Source organism: Camellia sinensis, chromosome 2, assembly GCF_055761805.1.
Source record: "Camellia sinensis isolate YWXY chromosome 2, ASM5576180v1, whole genome shotgun sequence".
NCBI classification, from domain to species: domain Eukaryota; kingdom Viridiplantae; phylum Streptophyta; class Magnoliopsida; order Ericales; family Theaceae; genus Camellia; species Camellia sinensis.
The window spans coordinates 179,105,755-179,130,611 of NC_138962.1; the positions used below are offsets into that span (position 1 = coordinate 179,105,755).

General features: G+C 36.9%; 1 protein-coding gene across 5 annotated transcripts; it reads right to left on the reverse strand.

The window, feature by feature from the left end:
• Positions 1 to 251: 251 nt before the first annotated feature.
• Positions 252 to 24,423, reverse strand: LOC114256862 (putative disease resistance RPP13-like protein 1). 5 transcript variants are annotated; one of them, XM_082907221.1, is made up of 9 exons: positions 18,863 to 24,423; positions 17,706 to 17,881; positions 17,553 to 17,614; positions 14,741 to 14,863; positions 9,174 to 9,302; positions 1,070 to 1,173; positions 901 to 963; positions 661 to 742; positions 252 to 539 (listed from the first exon to the last, which is right to left on the reverse strand). In XM_082907221.1, the coding sequence occupies exon 1, from the start codon at positions 23,162 to 23,164 to the stop codon at positions 18,917 to 18,919; it is 4,248 nt and encodes a 1,415-aa protein (XP_082763347.1). In that variant the 5' UTR covers positions 23,165 to 24,423; the 3' UTR covers positions 252 to 539; positions 661 to 742; positions 901 to 963; positions 1,070 to 1,173; positions 9,174 to 9,302; positions 14,741 to 14,863; positions 17,553 to 17,614; positions 17,706 to 17,881; positions 18,863 to 18,916. The 5 variants fall into 5 exon arrangements, with proteins under 5 accessions (XP_082763347.1, XP_082763355.1, XP_082763351.1 ...); XM_082907229.1 differs by having other exon boundaries at positions 9,174 to 9,256; positions 17,706 to 17,896; XM_082907225.1 differs by having other exon boundaries at positions 252 to 534; positions 17,706 to 17,896.
• Between the last annotated feature and the right edge of the window lie 434 nt (positions 24,424 to 24,857).

The following is a 24,857-nucleotide window of genomic DNA, read 5'->3' on the forward strand; positions in this document are numbered from 1 at the left end:
CCCCAGGGGCTTTAGCAAATGGTGCAGCTGCTGGACCAGCACCCTTCCTTTCCGTTGTAATGAGACCCTGCATTTAAACCAGTACTTCTCAAAAAAAGATGAACCAAAAGTCAAATGGATCATTCTCTGAAAATGTAAATGAAACGACAAAGTTCAGATTGCCATATTATGAGTTTTTCTTCTCAATCCAATGCAGATTCATTCCCACCGTTCATTCAGTTACATGCAGATAAGTAATTGACTATCGCTACTTTGAAAAAAAGGTGAAATTCAGTTGATAACACTAAAAAAAATTCAAAAAATCTCCTTTACAAATATGTTCAAACATATGTTGTCCACATTTTATTAGAAGATAAATACCCAGTAACACACAATAAAGGCTAATACAGTAATTGACATTAAGAACAAAAAAGTTAGAGAGCAAGTAATATCTGTAGAACCACACATCTTCATCAAGTAGGAAAAACTGAGGACTTGCTTCAGCTCTTGCCATTCTTGAAACAGTCTGTGCAGCCATGTTAAAAACACCAAGCCCTGCACTGAAAGACAGAAAAAAGAATAAGAAGATGCAACTCACAGCCGATTTACCAACCACCTTAAACCATAAAGAAGTAACACTTAACCAGGAGTACAGCCATTACGGTTAAACTTCATCAGTACCTTCTAGCTCCAACTACAACTATCTTTTGGTTCACAAAGTCAGTCAATGGTCGACCTTGTGCCCTTACGGTTCCAAGCAGTCCTGCCAGTCCAACACCAGCAGTTCCCTATACAACATGATGACAAGCGACAAAAATGTCATTATAATAGAGTCACCCTTAACAATCTTTAAGTACTTTGTCTTATTATATTCTTTACTATTTCCATGGAGAATAGCAGAATACAACACCAAGTATTCACCTGCATGTCATCATTGAACATGCAGAACCTTTTTTGATACCGTTGCAGTCTTTCAAAAGCCCACTGCATTTGAAAATCCACAAACAGATAATATTCGCCAAGCATCAAGTAATCAGTATGATATTGGTTACACATCAAACAAGATGTCATATTTCTGAAAGAATTAAACCTGCACAATAGCCTTGGGCCGACGGGCGTGAATTGCCTCCATAAATTCATCAACAATTGATAGATACTCCTTTCCTTCCAACCGAGGGTGCTGAAGTCCCAAATCTGTCAAAGTAAAATCAAGTGAAAAATAAATCCTCATGAAGTTTGTTGGAAAAAATGGGTTTACAACCAGTTATGTAGTCTACTTACTCTGCTTAAAGACTAGAAAATATGGAGAACGAAATAGAGTATATTCAGCATAAATGAATGTTAAGAATGGATAAGCATGAATGAACTTCAATGTTTAAAATTGTTGGAAGTCCAACCCAAGGTGTTAGTAATGAAATTTAACAAGGGAAATCCTACTTCATATAAGTAAATAGTCACTATTTTCAAATCTGAGAGGTTCATGATGTCTTTCTTACAAAATGAGAAAAATATGAAAATAATTGACAAGAAACAATTGTAAACAAGAAAAGATTAGGCTTGAAACCTTCATGATGATGGAATTTAAATGGAAATCAATATTACAACACAAGGAAGTATAGCCTTTTTATACAACTCCATTTATTTTATTTTATTTTTTGATAAATAATATACAACTCCATTTGAATGATAATAATTTGGTTGTAATAACTAGACACTCTTGGGCATTATATGTATACTTATGTACAATCAGATTGTTTCCATAATTCCGTGGTTTCTACTTTAAGTGTATTTTCGTTTCTAGTTTGTCTAGGTAAGGTCATCCCAAAAACAAAGATATATATGCAGGTACATACCTAATGAGGTGATTCTTAGAAGTTTAAATCTAAATCTGAATTCACACCATAAAGAGTAATATTAAATAATTAATCTTAGAAGTTTTATCCATTTTAAAGTTCATTCTAAGTATTAATTATGATTATCTTTCGAAAGCACCTCTGGATCTGCAATTAGCACTCTCACAAAATGAAGTGCTTAATTCTATCAAGATTCAATGTCTTCTAGTTGAATTTAAGTTAAGAGAAATGAAAAATATACAAGGTGCTACATCCACTTCTATATTAGTTTGATTATATAATCTTTTCAAAAAAATTTGTATTGTTGCTTTCATCAGCAAGGACTTTAGCAGTACTGCCAAAACCCATTTCAAAGTCACTAAACATTTCTACATCATAATTTTTAATATAAAGTCACACTAAGACAGTCAAATATGGCCTAGGACAGGTTGCCTGACGATCAAATTTTGAGTAATTTTTGGGATGCATTAGATCAATCCATATTTTTCTATTGCTTAATAAACAAAAACGATCCTATGCTATCCTAGTCACTTTGTCTTAAGTACATTGCTCAACCAGGGTAATTTTATTTACGTATATTACATAATCAGCACCAATGAAGCTTTATAGTCTAATTGTCAAAGTTCATTTGCGTAGTACCCTCAAAAGATGACAACAAATACTTGTCCAGGCTCACAGCAACTTCATTTGACAAGAATATTCCACTGAGAAGATTTTTCTAAGTTTTATGGAGTTCTCAGAATGATCAGATATAAACATGTATATCTCCATCAGCAAAACACTTCTATTGTATAAGGTAGATAATATTATATTTACAAGGGAACAAGCATGTTGCTTAAAACATGTGTAAATGATGCCAAAATAATCACAGATATTGAGAAAGCAGACAACCAAATGAAGGAGATGCATGAAACTTTAATTAGCACAAAGCAACTTCACTTCTCCTCTCTGTTGGCATATTATAATCACCGAAAGTCTTAGTATTTTATTAGCCGAAAGGCTTGGGTCTGTAATCATTGTGATACCCTCAGGGATCATCTTGTAATTGACTTTGTTTGTAAACCCTAATCTTCATGTATAAATAAGGGGTGATATCTCATCATACCCTAAGCTGATTATTCAAAGCTTCATGGTATCAGAGCTAAACCTATAGGGTTTCGGCTCACCCTCGTTGGCAGACCTATTCACCAACAATACTCTAGGGTTCGAAGCTTACCTGGGTGATCTGCCTTAGCCGTCTTCCTCAGTCGCTCTTCCTCCGTCGATCTCCTCAACCGTCTTCCTCAGTCAATCTCCTCATCTCCTCAGCTCTCTCTCTCTCTGTCGCCATCGTCGCCCATCATCGACCATCGCTAGCTCATCGTCCCCGTCGCCAGCTCATCGTCACCATCGTCGGCCGTCAACTCTCTCTCTGTTCGTCCTCAGCTCGTCTTCCTCAGCCGTCTTCCTCGTCGACCTCCTCTGTCGATCGTCACTCGACCGACAGCACAGCAGCTTGGCGACCTCCTCCAGCCATTTCGTCGCTCGTCTTCTCTGTTCGTCTTCTCTGCTCGTCTTCTCTGTTCTCTGTTCGTCCTCTGATCACTGTGGTCTATAAATATATATATATATATATATATATATATCTATAACTATATATATATATCCGGCTCTGTTTATATATATCAGGATATATAGTTATATATATATATAAAGACATGTATAAATAAATCAATTTACAAAAAAAAAAAAAAAATAATAAATAAATAAATAAATAAATAAATTAAAATGAAATAAAAAAATATATATATAGATAAAAAAAAAATAAAAAAAATAAAAAAAAAATCATCATTTCTTAATTTTTTTGTTATGACTTTATAGTGGTCATTGTGCCTGTTATCTCACTACCACCTTCCGGGTTTGTAATTTCTACTAGTTTGTTGTGGGTTTGGTAGTATTGTATTGTATCCATGACAGATTCCACTAGTGTGTCCTCTTCGTCTCAAACACCAAAGAGTGAGAGTCTCATTCTACCTACTACCATGACTGAGAATCCCAACCCTAGTCTGAAAATCACCACCTCTCTATTTAATGGTCAGAACTACCTAGCATGGTCTCAAAGTTTGACTTTGTTTTTGAAAAGCAGAGGAAAGATGGGGTATGTTGATGGCAGGATACAGGCACCTAGTACCACTGACTCAGGTTATGACCAATGGGAGATTACTAACTCTTTGATTATGAGTTGGCTTATCCATTCGATGGTTCCAGAACTTGGTGAGGGCTACTTATCTATGGAGACTGCCCAGGACATTTGGGAGGCTGTGGCTGTTACCTATTCCCGCAAAGGAAATTTTTCACAGGCCTTTGAGTTGCGTCGCTCTATTGAAAGCACACTTCAGGGGGAACAGACTGTTCTTCAGTACTTCACTTTCCTCACCAACGGCTGGAAACGCCTTGACCACCTGGAAGACTATAAGCCCGTTTGCCCTACTGATTCTGTCGGGTACAAGAAGTTCATTGCTCGGGAACGGGTCTTTAAATTTTTGGCCGGCCTAAATATGGAGTATGATCCAGTTAGGGGTCGAGTTCTGAGTATGGACACCCTTCCTTCACTACAGGAGGCATTTGCCTATGTACAAAATGAGGAAAGTCGTCGGTCAGCTATGATGTCCCCTGTCTCTACTGACCGTTCCGCATTACTGTCTACTCCTCGAGATGGCCTCAGCCTGCCTCCTCCGTCTGCTGCTAAGGAGTCTGTATTCTGTGATTATTGCAAGAAGCCGCGGCATACTCGTGAGACATGTTGGAAGCTTCATGGGACTCCATCTGGGGGTCGAGGTGATCGGTCAGGTTCTCGAGGAGGTCGGTCAGGCCACTCTCGAGGACGTGGTTCCTATTCCCGGGCTCATCAGTCTAGTGCCGTGGATACCCTTGATTCTAATTCCACTTCTGTTACCCAAGCTTCTGATACTGAGTTGGAGGATGCTTTGCGCCAATTGTTGGACCGCCGATCTTCTACTGCTCTCAGTACCGCTTCCTCGTCCTTTGCCCGCTCAGGTAACTTAGCATCTGTTCCTTGTGCTTTCCTGTGTCATACATCTTTGCCTTGGATTATTGATTCTGGTGCCTCAGATCATATGTCTGGCTCCCCTGATCTTTTTTCTGCCTATAAGCCCTCTTCAGGTCAGGACAAAGTTAGGATTGCCGATGGAACTGTTTCTTCCATTTCTGGAAAAGGTTTAGTCCAAGTCACTCCCACCATGCATCTATCTTCTGTTCTCCATGTTCCCAAGTTTTCTGTTAATCTGTTATCCTTAAGTCGTCTTACCCAGGATTTGAATTGTTGTGTGACGTTTTTTCCTGATCATTGTCTTTTTCAGGACCTTGTCACGGGGAGGACGATTGGCAGTGGTAGTGCAGAAAATGGTCTCTACTTCCTAGATCAACCGGACAAACTTGCTTATTCTTCCACCGCGTCTTCTACTACCCCCGCTGATGTATGGTTGTGGCATCGGCGTCTTGGGCATCCCTCATTTCATTTACTTAAGCATTTATTTCCTTCTAGTTTCGCAAATCATCATGTGTCTGACTTTCTTTGTGAGTCTTGTCAACTTGGAAAACAACATAGAGCTTCTTTTGCTCCCAGTTTGAATAAAAGCTTAGTTCCTTTTTCATTAATACATTCTGATGTTTGGGGTCCCTCTCGTGTTCTGTCTGTGAAAGGTCATCGCTGGTTTGTTACATTTATTGATGATTTTTCTCGTGCTACTTGGGTGTATCTCATGAAAGATAAGAGTGAAGTTTTCTCTGTGTTTCGCACTTTTCATAAGATGATTTGTACTCAGTTTGGGGCCACTATCAAAATCTTTCGTTCTGATAATGGCGGGGAATACATAGATTCTGGGTTAGGAAACTATTTCTCTACTCATGGCATTATCCATCAGACCTCTTGCACCAATACCCCTCAACAAAATGGGGTGGCCGAACGCAAGAATCGGCATCTTCTTGACATGGCTCGGTGCATGTGTTTTTTTATGAACGTGCCTCAATCCTATTGGGGCGACGCTGTTCTCACCGCTGCCCATCTTATTAATCGTCTCCCTACCCAAGTCTTGGACAAACAGGCTCCGCTTCACGTCCTCCTCGGTTCTCAGTCCTTGTTTTCTATTCCTCCCAAAATATTTGGTTGTGTCTGTTTTGTCCATAATCACTCTCCCTCTCGTGGTAAGTTGGACCCTCGCTCCCTCAAGTGTGTTTTCCTTGGTTATTCTCCTACTCAAAAGGGGTATAAATGTTACCACCCTTCCTCCCGTAAGTGGTTTGTGTCCATGGATGTCACTTTCTTTGAATCCCAGTCCTATTTCTTGTCCTCTCCGGTGTCCCCGTCCTCATTTCCGGGGGAGCCTTGGTGTGAAGTGAGTCCTGTGTCTCCTCTGGTAGAAGTGAGTCCTGTGCCTCCTATAGTAGAACCAGTTATTCTTGCACCCCCCTCTTCTACTGGAACTATAGAACCCACTGTCACCAAGAATAAGGATGGGCATGTTTATGTCCGGGACATCGACAGAAAACAAGTTAACTGGATACAAGGGACTGTTTCTGCTACTCCACTGCCATCTCCTGCTTCTGATGAGAGTCTAGGTAACTTTGAATCTCGTGAGTCCATTGATCTTGATGTTCCTATTGCCAAAAGGAAGGGTGTGAGATCTTGTACTCAACATCCTATCTCACAGTTTGTATCATACTCTCATTTGTCATCCTCATATAGAGCGTTTGTGTCCAATATTTCCTCTGTTAGCATTCCTAACCATTTTCAGGATGCTCTTGCTATCTCTGAGTGGAAACTCGCCATGATTGAGGAAATGAAAGCACTTAGAAAGAATGGCACTTGGGAATTGACTGAGTTACCTACGGGCAAACGACCTGTGGGCTGTAAATGGGTATATACTGTAAAACACAAAGCAGATGGGTCTATTGAGCGTTACAAGGCAAGACTTGTGGCAAAAGGGTTTACTCAGACATATGGCATTGATTATCAGGAGACCTTCGCACCCGTGGCTAAAATGAATTCAGTCAGAGTACTTCTCTCTCTCGCAGCTAATCTAGATTGGCCGCTTTATCAGTTTGATGTCAAGAATGCTTTTCTCCATGGTGACCTCGAAGAAGAAGTATATATGGACATTCCTCCGGGTTTTGAGGATCATCAAACAGAAGGGAAAGTATGCAAACTTCGGAAGTCATTATATGGTCTCAAACAATCTCCAAGGGCTTGGTTTGAAAGATTCACTCAGGCTATGTTTAAATATGGTTTCAAACAAAGTCAGGCAGATCACACATTGTTTGTGAAACATTCCTCATGCGGTCAGACTACAGCGCTTATTGTTTATGTAGATGACATAGTTCTTACAGGCAATGATAGTGAGGAAATACCTCTGTTGAAGAAATACTTAGCCAAAGAATTTGAAATCAAAGACTTGGGAAGCTTGAAGTATTTTCTGGGAATTGAAGTTGCTCGCTCTAAGGATGGGATATTTATCTCACAGAGAAAATATGTGCTTGACCTGTTGAAGGAAACTGGGATGCTTGGCTGCAAGGCATGTGCCACCCCACTGGAACCCAATCAAAAATTGGGAGATGATGCAGGAGGAGAAGTTGTGGATAGGGGGAGCTATCAACGATTAGTGGGTAAGCTCATTTACCTATCTCACTCCCGTCCTGATATTGCTGTTGCTGTCAGTGTAGTTAGTCAGTTTATGCATGCTCCTCATCAGATTCACTTTGAGGCTGTCATGAGAATCTTGAGGTATCTGAAGTCTGCTCCTGGTAAGGGTCTGTATTTTTCAAAGTATGACCATCTTCGTGTAGAAGCCTATACAGATGCTGACTGGGCCGGGTCAGTAACTGATCGGAGATCAACGTCAGGGTATTGCACATTTGTCGGCGGCAACCTAGTTACTTGGAGGAGTAAGAAACAAAATGTGGTTGCCAGGTCAAGTGCAGAAGCTGAGTTTAGAGCTATGGCACAAGGTGTGTGTGAACTTTTATGGATCAAATTATTGTTGAGTGATCTAGGTATTGCTCAGACGGACTCCATGCGGTTATATTGTGATAATAAGGCCGCCATCAACATTGCTCACAATCCCGTTCAACATGACAGGACAAAACATGTTGAGATTGATCGCCACTTCATTAAGGAAAAACTCACTAGTGGTACCATTTGTACTCCTTTTGTTCAGTCTGGTGAACAACTTGCTGACATTCTCACCAAGGGAATTGGGAATAAACCGTTTCATGACATATTAGGCAAGCTGGGCATGAGAGATATCTTCGCACCAGCTTGAGGGGGAGTGTTGGCATATTATAATCACCGAAAGTCTTAGTATTTTATTAGCCGAAAGGCTTGGGTCTGTAATCATTGTGATACCCTCAGGGATCATCTTGTAATTGACTTTGTTTGTAAACCCTAATCTTCATGTATAAATAAGGGGTGATATCTCATCATACCCTAAGCTGATTATTCAAAGCTTCACTCTCTACATGTGTGAAGAGAGAGAGAGAGAGAGAGAGAGAGAGAGAGAGAGGCATGCAGTATTTAAGGCCTATTACAGTCTATAAGAGAGATAATAATCAATTATGTTAAAGTGGAAGAGATCTGATTGAATATATTCAGTCCCAAAAATGCGGCCCTTAAACTTCTATTAAGTATGAAATAATAGAAACAATAAAATATTAAATAAAGAAAAGGAACCACTGAACATAAAATAAACAGCACAAAGTCAATAGAAAGATGGTGTTCATGAAGCTTTTGATTGTTGGTACCAACATCAAGCATAACTGGAAGTATCTGTCATAGATGAACACAGCTAGATTGGTATAGAAGAAAGCAAAATGAAAAGGGTAAATAGTTAATCCAAAACTGGATATATAATATAAGATAATAAATATCATAGTTACTAGTATCTTTGAGGTCAGGTGGACGAGAAATTACTGTCAGTTCTCCACGCATCTAACCTTCTATCTCATATATATGCACTTTCATCAATATAATATCCACATTGATGGAAAATAGCCAATAGAAATATGTTTTGCAAAGCATGAAAATATAACAACATAACCAACATATAAGCAAGCATAGGTAACCTTCAATAAGCGTGATGCATGCAGTAACAATGTGCTATGATCCATATCAAGCATGGTAAGCATCTGTGAGTCAGCCCAGTACTAAATGTGTGTATTTACTTGTCAGTGTGCACAGGTGTTTATGCATTGACACACACTAGTATACCAAATTTATTTTGGTGTACATCTGTTTGTGCTATGCCTACATGAAACTGTACATAATTAAGAGAGATGAGTAGAGCATACTCTCTGTGGATTGATTCCAGCAGCAGCGACATACATATCAAGTTTTCCAATGGGTATTCCAGTTCCCTGGACCCCAAGATCACCTAGACCAAGAATGTAACTACCATCAGTCAGGACAATCATGTCAACCTGTAATACAGAAGAAGCCGTATACCCACGATATGTCAAGTGCAATGATGAACATAACCTTTAAGCTGCAAGGAGTGCTGAACCAATTTTCATTTCTAAGCGAGCAAATGTGCTCATTTTGTAATGTATATATTCATTATTCACAGCAAACAATAATGCTACACTGAACACAATTTTATACCTTGCTTTGTTTACCATCTGATCTGGTACAAGTACAAAGTAAAGAAAGTTTGATCTCAATTTTCCATACCTTCTACAGATAGATTTACAATGATTTATAGAAATGATACAATCTCTTAACCATAACTCCTAACTACTTAACCTAACCATAACTACTATCTAACTCTGGTTCTAACAAACTAACAACCTTCAAGCTGTGGCTGATCTGATGAGCTGCAACATACTACAACTGAAGCTGCAGCTCATACGGCTGTTGTCTGTCCTGTATCTAGCTTAGCCAAATGTAACTGAGGCTGCAGCTGTGGCATGGGAGACTTAAGCAGCAGTTGAGGAGATGGCTTGATATTCATCTAACATGGCAGCTTGCCAAGCTGGAGACTGAGCAGCTGCTTGATAGGTCTCTGGCTCACAGTGATCTAGAGAAGCTATAAAAGCAATAAGACAAAGAGAAGAAGAAAAAGGAGCAGCAGGGCACTTACTCTTGGACCTAGTGATCATGGAATGAGTATGAGAAAAAGGTAGTGGAGGAAGATCGATATAGAGAGAAGAAATAGGCACTGGAGGCACCTGAGAAGGAGCAGGAGCAGATAAGGGAGATGGAGCTGCTACAGAGATAGGAGGAGCTGCTACAGATATAGAAGGTGCTGCTACAAAGAGAGGAGGAAAAGGAGCAATAGGAAGATCTGATGGAGAGGAAATTTGAGATGGAGAAGAAGCAGAGATAGGAGCAGAAGAAGCAGAGATAGGAAAAGCAGTCTGAGAAGAAGTAGAAGATGAAGTAGACTGAGGAGAAGAAAACCAGAAAAAATGAACTAAAGTAGAAAGATCAGATAAAGAAGAAGAGCTAGATGAAGCCATCTGAAAAGGAAACTTTGACTCATCAAACACAACATGTCTAGACACATAGACTTTCTGAGTAAGAGGGTCAAGACACGTATAGCCCTTAGTAGATGGTTGGTAGCTTAGAAATACACAAGGGATAGATCTAGGTTGGAGCTTATGAGAAGAGTAAGGCCTAAGCCAAGGATAACACCTGCAACCAAAGACTCTTAAAACTGATAATCTGGTTTGTGAAGAAATAAAACTTCAAATGGAGTATGAATTTTCAGTTTAAGAGTAGGTAATCTATTTATCAAGAAGACTGTAGTAGCAAGAGCGTCAAACCAGTAAATCAAGGGCATGGAAGAATGATGCATGACAGTGATAGTGGTTTCAATTAAATGTCTGTGTTTTCTTTCTGCTACTCCATTTTGAGCAGGTGTATGAGGACATGTTAACTGGTAAGCAATGCCTTTTTGTTTGAGAAAATTTTGAAAAGAAGACTAAGATATTCACCCCCATTATCACTCCTCAAAACCTATAGGTGAATAGTCAATTATGTTTCAACAAATGCCTTAAATTCCAAAAATTTGGCAAAAACTTCACTTTTGTAATGAAGAGGAAAAATTCAAGTGAACTTGCTAAAATTATCAATGAAGAGAACATAGTACTTATATCCAGAACAAGAGGCAGAAAAGGGACCCCAAACATCAGCATGAATAAGGGCTAAGGGCTTGTCAACAGTAGAATTAGACAAGCAAAAAGGTAACCTGTGACTCTTAGACACACGACAATGTTCACACAAAGTAGAGCTATTAGGACTATGTACAGAAGATGAAGTCATGAATTTATTTTGAGTCATAACTTGATGAAACTTCTGAGAAGAAGGATGGCCTAGTCGAAAATGCCAGTTTGGAGCAACAGGCTACCTTGTACAGGAGAGGCAAGCTGGTGAAGAAGAAGATGCAGAAGAAGATGTAGAAAGAGGATAGAGGCCATCAGCATAAGGGCCTCTATACAGCATCGTCTGAGTAGTCTTGTCTTGGATCAGAAAAGAATGGGCATCAAAAGTAACAGAACAGTTGTTGTCCTTAGCTAATTGATGAATTGAAACCAAATTGGAAGAGATAGAAGGAACATGAAGAATGCTGTGAAGATGAAAAGGAAATTTAGGTGTGGGAAGGAGACCATTACCAGTGTGAGTGATAGGTAGAGTGTTGCCATCACCAATAGCAACTTGATCTGGCCCGGAATAAGGTTGATAATAGGAGAGATTAGTGAGATCATTAGTCATATGTCTAGTTGTAGCAGAGTCAAGAAACCAGTTGGAAGAGGAAGAAGGGGCTGAGGCAACAGACGAGGATGAGGCAGAAGCAACGTAGGCTGTAGGAGAGCTTTGATGTGTAGAAGGAGGCATATATATAGAAGAGGAATGATGTGGACTAGTCTAAAATGATGAGTCCATTCTGTACCAGCAATCTAGGGCAGAATGGTTCAGCTTTCCACAGATCTGACAGATCATAGCATTAGGATTAGGAGTGGACCTACTTCTGTGATATTGACTGCCTTTGAAGGAACCACCATGCTGAGAACTGCCTCGAAACCTACCACCACTCTCTGAACCTCTGGAAAAATTGGAGGAACCTCTGCCTCTAAAAGAACCTCTGTGACCTCCTCTGTTACCTCCTCTATAGTTACCTCTGGTTGCAGCATAAGCAAAAGAAATCTCGGAGGTATGAGATTGTTTGAGTGAAGACTCCACATGAATGGCCTCAGAACACAGCAAGGAAGACAAAGCTTCCATGGAAATAGGATCAGATCGAGCCCTAAGGGTAGTCTTGAAAGCATTATATTAGTCTGGTAAACCATTAAGAACTAAGAGAACCAAATCTTCATCATCTACTGGTGATGAAGCCAGAGCAAGTTGATCTGAAATGGATTTAAATTGACTCAAGTAATCCTCCATTGTTGAGCCTTTTTTAACAATACAACTGAGCTTATTCTTCAATTGATGAATGTGAGACCTAGAAAGAGATGTAAACCTCTTGGCAAGAACAGACCAGACCTCAGTGCTGGTCTGACAATGAATGACAGATGTGTATATAGATGGAGACAATGTAGCAGTGATACAACTCAACAGATGAGAATCAATGGTGATCCACTGTGTATAAGCTGGATTCAAAACTTCTTGATTGCTAGAATCAAGAAGAACAGATGAGGGACATACTTTGGTACCATCAACAAATCCAAGAAGCTTCGTAGCTTTCAAGATGTTGTGTAGTTGACTCTTCCAAACAATGTAATTTGTTGAATCAAGCTTTGTAGGCACTAGGGCACTCAGATTGGAAATCAATAGTGTAAGATTTGTAGGTAAAGAAGAACTTGAAGATGTATCCATGGAGGTTAATGGAGGTATAGGGTTTGGAGTAGCCATAGAAGGATCTCCAAGGATCTCTGCTCGTAGGAGCTCAGAGCTCTGATACCAAAAAGAAAGTTTGATCTCAATTTTCCATACCTTCTACAGATAGATTTACAATGATTTATAGAAATGATACACTGTCTTAACCGTAAATCCTAACTACTTAACGTAACCATAACTACTATCTAACTCTGGTTCTAACAAACTAACAACTAAACTAACAACCTTCAAGCTGTGGCTGATCTGATAAGCTGCAGCATACTACAACTGAAGCTGCAGCTCATACGGCTGTTGTCTGTCCTGTATCTAGCTTAGGCAAATGTAACTGAGGCTGACACTCTTAATGTATCACCAACAAGTAGGTAAAAGCAATAAAGAGAACAAAACTATACATTAATGCATTCTAGATTTCCAAAATACCAGATAACCAGGCCAGTTATAGATCATGGACATCATCTCTCCTTTATCTTTTGCACTGAAGTACATTCCCCGTGCCATCTGAACAACCCTGAATAGTTTTGGCAAACCAATCCTACTGTAGGACTATATATTATTGGAGCAAAATCTTCAACGTTATCAATAAGGACATGGAGAGAAAAGCAACAGCAATGCGTCATTACTTCAAATTATTTCTCTCTAGCTAAAGAGAAATTATAATTAATTCTTAAATCACTTCTTGTTTACAAGCTGATAATTGCCACCAAACATACTCGGTAGTATAAAGTCTCATTCCTATCATGCAGTCAATTTAAGATCCTTTATTTAGCTAAGGACACAAAACTATCATCTTGGCCTTGAGTATTTTTTTCAAGTGAATCGATATGACACTAACAATACAAACAACAAAACATCAAGACCATTACTTTTAGAAACAAAATATATTAGAGAAAAAGAAAGAGTGAAGAAGAAGAAGGGGGAAGAGGAGGGAGGGTTGTAGGAGAGATCTCATCAAAGGCTACTAGGGGTTGGGGTACACAGATAATATAAAAAAAATTCCACTATCTCACATACAAATTTTATTTATTTATTTTTATGAGAGCTCTACCTAAGAGGTGTCCTAACTCTAATAATAAACTTAAACTACAAACACAAATTGCATGGTCACAGACGACTTTATTTTCATCTGTGTATTTTTCTTTACTTTAGTAATCAATCTAACCATGGTGTGTTCTCGGCACACTTGGATTCAATTGTAAGAGTGACTACCTGATAAATTAGAAAGAGCACACCTAAGAAAAGTCTGAAACCATACAACATGCCAAGTTTGAAAACAATCTACTCCTCACCAGCCAAGATTAAGCAGCTAGAACTATGCTTAAGAATTTGGACAGCCAGATACATTGCTTGATTTGGCTTATGTTCATCTTCACTAAAGATTCAAGGTGTACATGTCAAGTTCTATGATGCACCAAACATCAACATAATGTATACTCTTCTTCCCACAAAATTACGACCTTAAATTTCATTTCCAGGGTATTTTATTTTTTCATGCTCCATTAGTTAACAATTCATTGTTTACTAAAACCATAGAAAAGAAACCAATTAATATAGATAGAAGTAATACTGTATTTACATTTTAAAGATTTGTTTCAAGACTCCAGTTGAGACGGAAAAATCTCCTTGCTAGAACTAAAGGAATACAAGACCTTTTACTAGCACATTAGTTTTTTCAAGACTTCTCTGCTGCGTTTTTCACCTCTATTTTTTCAAATTAATCTGTGATCCTTCCTCCATTCAGTAATATATAGATTAATCAATAGTCATTAATAAAAACATTAATTCAACTTATTTATTTTGGAAGAGAGGAATTATAAGCGTTAAATGGTGTGTTTCAAGGCCTACGCCTAAATACATTATGAAATCCCAAGGAGACAATGTAAATTCCATCATTGCAGCTGCATCAAATATTCTTGATCCATCGCAAAAAAAGGCCATCAAATTAAGTTTAAGAGCTGAAATCTAGCACTTCATAGAATGTTCAAACTATAAAAGTCAAAACACATGGAGCACGAAAAGTGACCTATTTGGACTGGGAAGCTTTTGCAAGCAGCATGATGTCCCCATAGGAATAAGATGTTTGTGCAGTTATAGTAACCAATCAAGACTCAGCAACAATCCAAGACCAGACTAGAGATATGTTGTCCTGCAAACCAAACAAGTAAAGTGTTAGTTCAGCTTGTTGTAACAGAGTGAGTTAGGTAGATATTTTCGTTAGATATTTTGTAAACATGTGGAGTGTATATAACGTACTGTATCTCTGAGTTTTCAATTTAATGAAAGTCATTCAGTTTCAATAACTTCTTCATGTGTAACATTAAGAGAGGTAGCTATAGCATGGCTAGTTTGCATATATCCATCACGAATGAATTGATAGATTAAAATCTCAATATCCACAAATAACTTAGAGAGAATGATATAAATACTCAAGGCAGCTCAACTGGCAAATCAAGACAAATCCAAAATGGAGTGTGCTGTTAGATAATCATCAAGTTCACAAAAATAGGATTCTTTTCTGTATTAGTGCAGAATCAACCATTGCGGAGCCAGAAATGTCCATTAAACAATTCACCACTAATATCAACCTTCAATTATACATAATGTACACTAATAAACTTGTGTAATACACAAAACTGGATCAAGTAATTTATAGTTACCAAATTACAAATACCATAATGAAAGCAAAAACCACAATAGTTAATTTTTACAAAAATCTAATAACTGACCGCTTGCATCACTAATACTAAAATTCCATAAATGCTAATAAAGTTAAACAATTGATTCCATAAATCATAAATGTATAATATTTTCCTTCACTAAAATTTTGAACAAATTTAATTCAGATATATCCTTTGAACATAAGGTTTGTTTAGTTAATTTAGTTGAAGAAAACAACACCCACTGTGTTTGTTGACAATTCCTTTTTAATGCCACAAGTTCTCCTCTCTTTTTTTTTCACATTTTTTAAATATAAGCGCAAATCCTCTCCTAAGCAGTCACATAATGCCGCAATCATCTCCTTGGATATTAGGATAATAGTGACGTATAAGGTGGGTAACACGTGAACATCTACAAAAGAATTCAAAGAAAGAAGAAAATGAAAAAGAATAACTAAAATATTAGAAGGAAAAAAGGGGTAACATGATTATATATTAATCTCTATGCTTTATGAAATTAGTTCAAGATTGACCTCATTTAAAATAAAATTTTCAAAAAGTCTGAATAATAATTTCAGATTCACAAATTTCCAGTGAGGTCACTTGACCCAACTTTGTTATACATGGCTCTGCCCCTAAGAATCAAGGCAATACACCAACAGCTACTAAAAGAATACAAAAAGGGACAAATTTCCCAAACTAAAGACTGACAATAGGAAACTATTCCTCCAATTGTAATAAGTTAACATAGTGCACATAGAAGACACGAGAGCTGTTGCATGTGCAATTACACCCAATTTTAATAGGTACATATGCCATTTGTTTGGAACCAAATAACATGAAAAACGTAGACAACACATGAATGAAAAACTCTTTGACATGGATTTATCTTAAATATATACGAGGAACAAAATTTTCGTTTGTTTCCATTGAAATGGCCAAAATGTTTCCATTTCCCAAGAGACCGAAACGAAACACTAATGGAATAATAAATTCTAGTGTTTTCATTGAAACACATCAAAACATAGTGAAACACACCGAAACATAGTGTGATATACAGAAAGAGTAAATTGTATCTATACAAATTTAGAAATTTTCATAAACATTTATTACTGTTGCTTAAGTAAACTTTTAGTCCTTATTGGAAACTTTTGTTTAATAAATTTGAGTTATTTAACAATACTTAATAATTTTAGTTCATAGTAACATTAGTTTTTTAATTCTTTTACGTGAATGACTATATGAATCTCAATTTGTTTAATTAATCAATTATTAGGCTTTTATACATTTAGATATATTTCAATTTATATTTTCAAACATTTCTATTTTATCTTCGTTTCATAAAATATTTCCGAGATGTTTTTGTTTCTGTACTATTTGAAACAACACACCCAAACAAAATTTTGATCTTTGTATATATATATACATATATTATTATTTGAAATCCCAAGACCAAGAATCATCAATTTGCTGATTCTTTGAGCACGGATGCGAGAAAAAAAAAAGGGCAGGCTTCCACACACAAATGCAGTAGACATAACATCACACAAATTCAATTACAATATTTTTACAGTGTGTTAAACATCCACTGGTTCTGAATGGCTCAGGGAGATTAAGCATATGAAATACAAAATATGTTAACCATACACAAAAAATTAACAAATTGTATGTAATGTGCCCATTAAAAACTTTGATGTATAAGAATATACTTAATATTAAAATATCAACTAAAGCCAACAAGGCAGCAAAGATTAATCAAATAATGTCGATTCATCCTCTGAGCAAAATGGGTAGCATTTTCCTACTAATTTTCAAGGGGTAAAACAACAGGAAGATACTCGACTTATATAATTTAATAAATGACTTCATTCAACTTTTTACAACATACAAGTTATCCAGTAACCAAAATTCAAATTATAATATAGTTAAGGCCACATCATATAAATGCATGTACATTTAAGCTGATGAATAATCAGTATTGATGATTTGCGAGAGTGAGTTAGTTATCAAAAGAAAAATAGCAAATTGAGGCATCACTATAACAACCTATATATATGAATTGCCACCTCATACAACATACTGCCCAAAAATTTTACAAACAAAAATAGTGGGGGAAGCCAAGCTCACTACATTTTCACTATATGCAACTATAGATAAATAAAAAATCACTCAACATACCTCCATGACATTGTGAAACTATGAACATTCTAAACATGAGCTTTCCCAAAGCTATATTTCCCCTAAACAAAATGAAAGGCCATATGATGCAAGTTAGGTAAAGATATTACAAAAGACAACACCAAAACGGTTTCAACTCAAGAAAATTCTTACCAGGATTGGTCAAAGTGTACAAGGGGATAGCAAACAATCACTGGATGGACAGGATATCCAGGGACAAATGCACCAAGCTGGAAAGAAATGTGAACTCTTCCATTTGTTGTGGCTGCCTCAGAAATAAAAGCAGACTAGGAAATCTATCGGAAGAAGCCTTTCTTTGTATTTAGATCCTTGAAAGCACATTTCTGTATCAAATAATCCCTCATAGATTGATAAAACTTAATACTCTAAATTTTTTTTTCAGACAAAAAATGTAACGACTCCAGATATACAATTAAAATTGCTTTCAGTTTCCATATTTATTAAACAACTCACAAAAATGAAATTTGGACACCTGATATGCGTATATTTGTTTATAACTTTTTAAGTTAGCTCTTACAACAGCAAAAAAATTGTTTAATTTTTCTAAGCATTTGCAAACTACTTACATCACAGCATTTCATTGTCTTTCTTTCTTTCTTTTTTTTCTTTTTTTTTCAAAAAAATTCTCCCTTCAACAAGAATTTGTACCAGCTTAATCACTTTCAATCTAATTTTTCCCGGTCACTATATAGGAAACAACTTAACAAATACAAAAATATTTTATTAATGACTAGCAGAAAGCCCAAAAAACCTAAGGTTTGGTTTTTGAAATCAATTTTGAAAGATAATTTTCTAAAAATTTGTTTGGCTGTATATTCTAAAAATAATTTTCAAAAATTTAAAAATCCAAAACTCATTTAGTTTTTAGAATCTGAAATAATTTTTGAAACTCTGTTTGGTTTTGGAGTTCTCAAAAATAATTTTTAAATTCCAATCTGTATTTTATTGTTTTTAGTGAACTTTTTAAGTATTTAATCAAGGTTTTCAAGTTTTTAGATCCACTCAATCTAAATACACCTAAAATGTATAAAATTTATGAAAAAAATTGTTTAAAAAATCACTAAATATTAATAAATATACAAATTTAATACATTTTTGTACGTATTTTGTATTTATTAAATTTTTTTAAAGATTTTTTAATTTTTAATTTTTTTTAAGTATATGTAGATTAGATGCATCTAAAAAATAAAACAAATTAGTTTATGTTTTTCATATGATTTTTTTGTTTTTAAAATCTGAAAATATTTTTTAAATATTTATATTTATAAAATTAGTTTATGTTTTGATACCTGGCAATTTGAGTGCTTGTAAAACTGCGGTGGGAATCTCCACAACGGAGCTTATCACTCATCATCAACATTGACTTGAGGTATGTGAGCTAAGTGGGGCCAATATTTGCCTTTCCCCTTTTCACACTTCCTTGTTAGTTTCCGACTTCCACGGATCCACAATGCCTCAAGTGAGGGAGGCAGCCTTTGCACTGGTAAAGATTTGAGCCTAGGGCAAGCAAAGATAGAAAGTTCTTCAAGAGAGGCGAGGTTTTGAAACAACTTTGAAGACAGCTTCTCCAGATTTCGGAAACCCCCGATCTGAAGATTGATCAGAGAGGTGGGCAGCAACTTCCCATCTATCGGAAAGCTGGACCCCGCTACACCTTCTTCTTCTTCCTCTGCCACGCTAATTGCGCCTGACATCGACAGTATTCTAAGAGAGGATAAACTGCGCAAACCAATCTTCTTGAAGTTGTTGTTCCATTGTGAAATATTCATCTCCAGCGATTGAAGAGAAGTCAGGTAGTTGATGCTCTGCAATCCGTGTGGTAGGGCCTTGAGTTTTTTGCATCCCCTGATATCCAAATCTCTCAGATTTGTTGCGGAGTGGAACCATCCTTCCGGAATGTACTCCAAATTCTTACACCCATACAAGTACAATCCACTGAGATTACTGAGATTATTATTATTATTATTAGGAAGGGCATCTGGCAAGTATTTGAGCCTATCACAATCCATGATCAAAACAATCTCAAGAGATGGACAGGTAATTTCCATCCCCTCATCTACTACTAGCAGTGCCTCCAACTTTTTACACCTCATAATCTGAAGCTGTTTGAGTGTGGGTGGTAGCCCCCCACCTCTGCACGATATCAAGCATGTGAGGGATGGACAATCACAAACATCTAACACTTGAAGATTACTGTCATTAATCTGTGTTAAACACCCGAATAAGGATTGCAGAGCCTCACAATCACCTATCCTGAGTGTTTTCAGCGTGCACGGAAAACCTGTCTCCGGAAAAGAGCTGAGACTCGGACACTTATAGACATACAACTCTCCAAGAAAAGTGAAGCCATGTAGCAGCCGTGGCAGTTTCTCCAGCTTTTCACAATTATCTATTGTTAGATGCTCAAGCCTCCTCACTATGCAGGTGAGTCCCTCTTGTTGCTGCTGCTGCTGCTGCTGCTGCTCATGTTGCCCTTTGTTGTCTTCATCCTCATCTTCTTCAAACAAAGAAACAAGCTGGGGGCAGCCTTTAATTTTCAAATGCCGGAATGCAGGGAGACTCAGACTGCGTTGCACTCTCTCCTCGTTCTTCCACAATGTCTTGAGTTCTTCACAGCTTGTGATCTCCAATGCTTCGAGTTCCATCAGCCAATGAGTAACCCATTTTGGCAAGAGCTCGAGTTTCTTAATCATCCCAATGCTCAAGGAAGTTATTGAACTAGGATGCTTAGACTTTGCATTTGCTGATATCAGTTCGTCATCGACCATGCTCCTCATCTCAAGGACCGCTTGAAGGCTTGTTAGAGGAACGTCATTCATAGCTATAGAGGTGAGTGACGGGTGGACAACCTTGGAAACTTCAACTAGCAATTGCGAGCACTTCTTAATCTTTAGATTATTCAAACAAGGTAGATAACTTGGCAACATTCCAACAAGTTTAGGACAATTTTCGATGGAGAGCTCACGAACATGAGTAAATGGTTCAACTTCCTTATCATCTTCAAAAGTATACCAATACTCCCATTCCAGCATATCCTTAAAGCTTAGAGTCTCTAGTAATTGAAAGGGTTTTGCACCACCCTGCCCATAAAACTCACGACCGACATGCTTTAGTACACTCATTCCTTTAATGTAAAGGTTTTTGAGGGAGGGTAGTTGTCCTAGTGGTGGCAAGGATGCACAGTTTCCACAATTATCTAAACTTAGGTCAGTCATATTGGAGAACAGAGGATCGCCTATCCAAGTCGGAAATCCTGCACCAAGGTAGCCTTTGATATGGAGCTCTTTTAAATCTTTGTGAGGTTGTAGCATGTCAAGCACTTCTGTTTCAACTCTTCCATCTCGTGAATCATCTGAGTTAACACTCCATTCCATTGATAACACATCTAACCCCTCCTTATCAATTAAATTCGCCTCCCTTGCATCTAATGGAACCACCACGTTCTGTAACCCAGATAGGCAAAGCCTCCCCCGAAGATAAATTAAGTTCCCCAACTCTTTTAACCGATGCCCACTATTTTTAGTAACAATAAAATTGGATAGTGTTTGAAGACTAGCCAACTTACCTATTCCTAGTGGCATTTCTTCTAAGTGATGTGCATTTGTAATATCGAGATGACGTAGGTCAATTAGGTTTCCCAAGTCTGTTGGCAACTTTTTCAATTTTTCACATCCTCTTAACATCAATGTTTGTAGATTGTAAAGAGAGCCTAATGATTCAGGTAATTCTTCAACGTTGGTGTTGGATAGGTTAAGATACCGCAGATGTTTCAAATCTCCAACTGAATTTGGAACTTCTGTGATGTAATATCTACTCATATTGAGCACCCTCAAGCGTCTTAGCTTTGGCAATAGATTAAGGGAAACTTTGCTTGCCAAATGACATTTCCAAATATATGGTGCATTAAATGGTAAGAAGGTCCGTAAATGTATGGCTTTGTCAAAGATCTCAAATTTTTTCATACCCTCATATTGCTCCCGCATATAAGATGAATGTCGAGCTTTCTTTATATTCTTGCACTGCTTCGGATATTTCAATATATCCTCCAATCTAAAACAAGTTTCTCTTGCAACTACTTGAGCCAAATCATTGATGAGGTCATGCATCACAAATTTAGAGCTTTTACCGGTACTTGATGGTTGGAAAAAAGACCTTGACAACAATTCCCGAAAGTACTCACCTCCTACATCTTCCATTTGTTTCTCTCTTTTTTGCAGAATGAAACCCTCTGCCATCCACAACAAGACTATCTCCTCTTCCTCGAATTCATAGTCGTTGGGTATTATTGAGCAGTATGCAAAACACTGCTTCAAATGCGAAGGGAGATGATGGTAACTTAATCTGAAAGCTGGAAGGATGTCACTTTCTTCGTGTGATAGTTCCCATATTTTACTACACAATACATCTACCCATTCCTCATCTCGTTCTTTGCAACGTAAAAGGCCACTGAGTGTCTTAGCAGCCAGAGGCAAACCTTTGCATTTCTCCACAATTTTCTTACCTATTGATACCAAATTTGGATTTGCATCAATACTTCTATTCTCAAAGGCATGTTGTGCAAACAATGACCAACAATCTTCATCTGATAGGATCTCAACGTCATGAAGTTCGACAGTTGCCATCATTCTTGCAATGTCTCTGCTGCGTGTAGTCACCACGACTTTACTCCCTTGAGCTCCATCATTGAAAGGGCTGCTCAAATCATTCCAGTCATTGTATTTTTTGTTCCAGACATCGTCTAAAACAATTAAGAACTTCTTTCCAACCAAAGCCTGCTTTAGTTGAACTTGAGCTTGATCCAAGTTATTAAAACTACATGTCTGGGAAGTGACTGAATCATAAATTGCTTTTGTTATTTTCATAATGTCAAACTCATCTGACACACAAACCCAGGCTTTCAGATCGAAATGCTTCTTCACGGTTTCATCGTTGTATACCATCTGAGCCAGGGTGGTCTTGCCAATCCCACCCATACCCACAATGGGAATTACGTCAACTTTGTTACGACTTGATTCACCCCCACCTACAAGCAACTCAATTATCTTTCTTTGATCCTTTTCTCTTCCATAAACACGAGGTTCTTTTAATAACGACGTAGACTCTGGTCTTTGCCAAGTCTTAGTAGGTGTGGTGGTTCCAACAATCTTAACCAAATTAAGTTTCGAACATTGTTCAAAACTAGTGCGTAATCTGGTAGTGATCTCCTCAATCTTGGACCTCATTTTGAAATTAAACCAAACATCTCCTGGCTTGAAATTAAGGATGGGATTCCATACCTTGCTGGAACTAGCTTGGTGTGGCTTTGCCTTGAGACTCTGTCGCAATGCTTCGGTGGCGAACTCGTCCACGACATCATCCAAATCATATGCCAGATCTTGGAGATCATCGAGCCACAAGTTCACGGCTCGATCTGTCATTTGCTTCTCCTCCGCGTCAATCAAAAGAGCTTCAATTTGAGACAGCATATTGGTCCAATTGGTGAGCTGGGCACCAATACCTTCAAAGGTGGGTAATTTGGAGGAGGCAAAAGAGGTCATCTTCTCAAACAGCAATTTGACGAAGGCAGAGAGAAAGATCTCTGCTATAGGCATTATTTTTTATTACAGAAGGAAAACAAAAAACCACAGATCAGAAGCAAAGCAAAGAGGTTGTTAACTTTTTTTTCAGTGAAAAAAGTTTTTGCAGTCTCAAAAATGGCTATATTTTTGTGATGAGAAGAAGAAATTATTGAGTGCTGAGCCGAGAAGAAGTCAAAAGTGGAGTCTCCTTTCAATGGCCCCTTGTCCCTCTGCGAAAACAACATATAAATTAAAAATAAAAATAAAATACTCAAACATTATATTATTGAGTGCTCAGAATAAAGTCAAAAATGGCGTCTTCTTTTATTGGCTCCGGGTCCCTCTGGAAAACAACATATAAATAAATTAAAAATATAAAAGAACCCAAGTCGGTAGAACCCAATTATTTTTTAATATATTTTAAAATGAATTCATACATCTATCATGATTTTTCTCAGTTGGTAGAGAATGGCTTTAGACGTTTTTCAATCTTTACCCAATAATATGGGGTTTTGGTTAATACATTTTTAATTTTGTTTGAATTTAAAATGAAAAAATATTATGAGTAAACTAAAAAAGGGACTAAAGTAAAATTTAAAATTAATTATAAAGACCATCAATGTAGTATATTCATTATATTATTGGTCTTTATAATTTATTTTGAATTTTATTTTGATTTTTCTAATTTTGCACTTAATTTTTTCCTTTTCAATTGTTAACAACATTTGATGGAGGGACCATCTTGTAACAAAATTTAAAATATAAGGACCAAAATGTTTAGATTAAAATTACGTTAACTAAAATGACACTTTACTTAAATTACAGAGATCAATGGTTTAATTTACAATTTAATTAAAAAAAAATTCTCTCTTTTGTAAGAGATAATTGGACAAATATTCTAACATGAATAATGTAGAGTAGAACTCTAAAAACACTAAATAATGGAATATTCAAAATACAAAATGAATGGTTTAGATTAGGGAAATTTATTAGAAAATCCTTTTTCAAGTGTTTGTATTTCAATTAGTCTATAAGATATTCTTATATTCTAATAAGTCCTATTATTTGGACATTTGATCTACCAAATCCTAATTTTCATATTTAAGGTATTTTATGAACATTTCTACTCTTACAAATATTTTTTGAACAGTTAGCAATTTGGTGATGTGAACATTCATATTTTACAATGTAAATATTCACATTGACGTGTGAATGTTCACATTGACAATATGATTCACACGTCAAAGTGAATATTCACATTGATATGTTAACATTCACATTGATAGTGTGAATATTTACATTGACGATGTGAACATTCACATTGATGGTGTGAAATGTAAATATGAATATTATTAGGGGTATTTTGGTAACTATGTCACCCATAGGGCTTATTGGAATATAAGAAAATAATGTAGACTAAAAGGAATATAAATAGGTAAAAAAGGATTTATGAAAAAGTGTCCCTTTAGATTATTATAATGAAACTCGTAACGAACTCTATGAGTTCGAACAATACTCTTCAATATAGGTCGATGACTAAATTTTTTATTTCTTATTATTTTTGTGGAGATTTGTCAGATAATCATAAAAAATAAAAATTCTTTTTCACAATAGAATTAACCTGATTTTGTTGTTTGTTTTATTTCCTTGTCATTAGTTGCAAGTTGATAGCCTTGAATCTTCCTTGAATCAAGAAGGGGAAAGTGGTAATGTTTAGTGGGTAAAA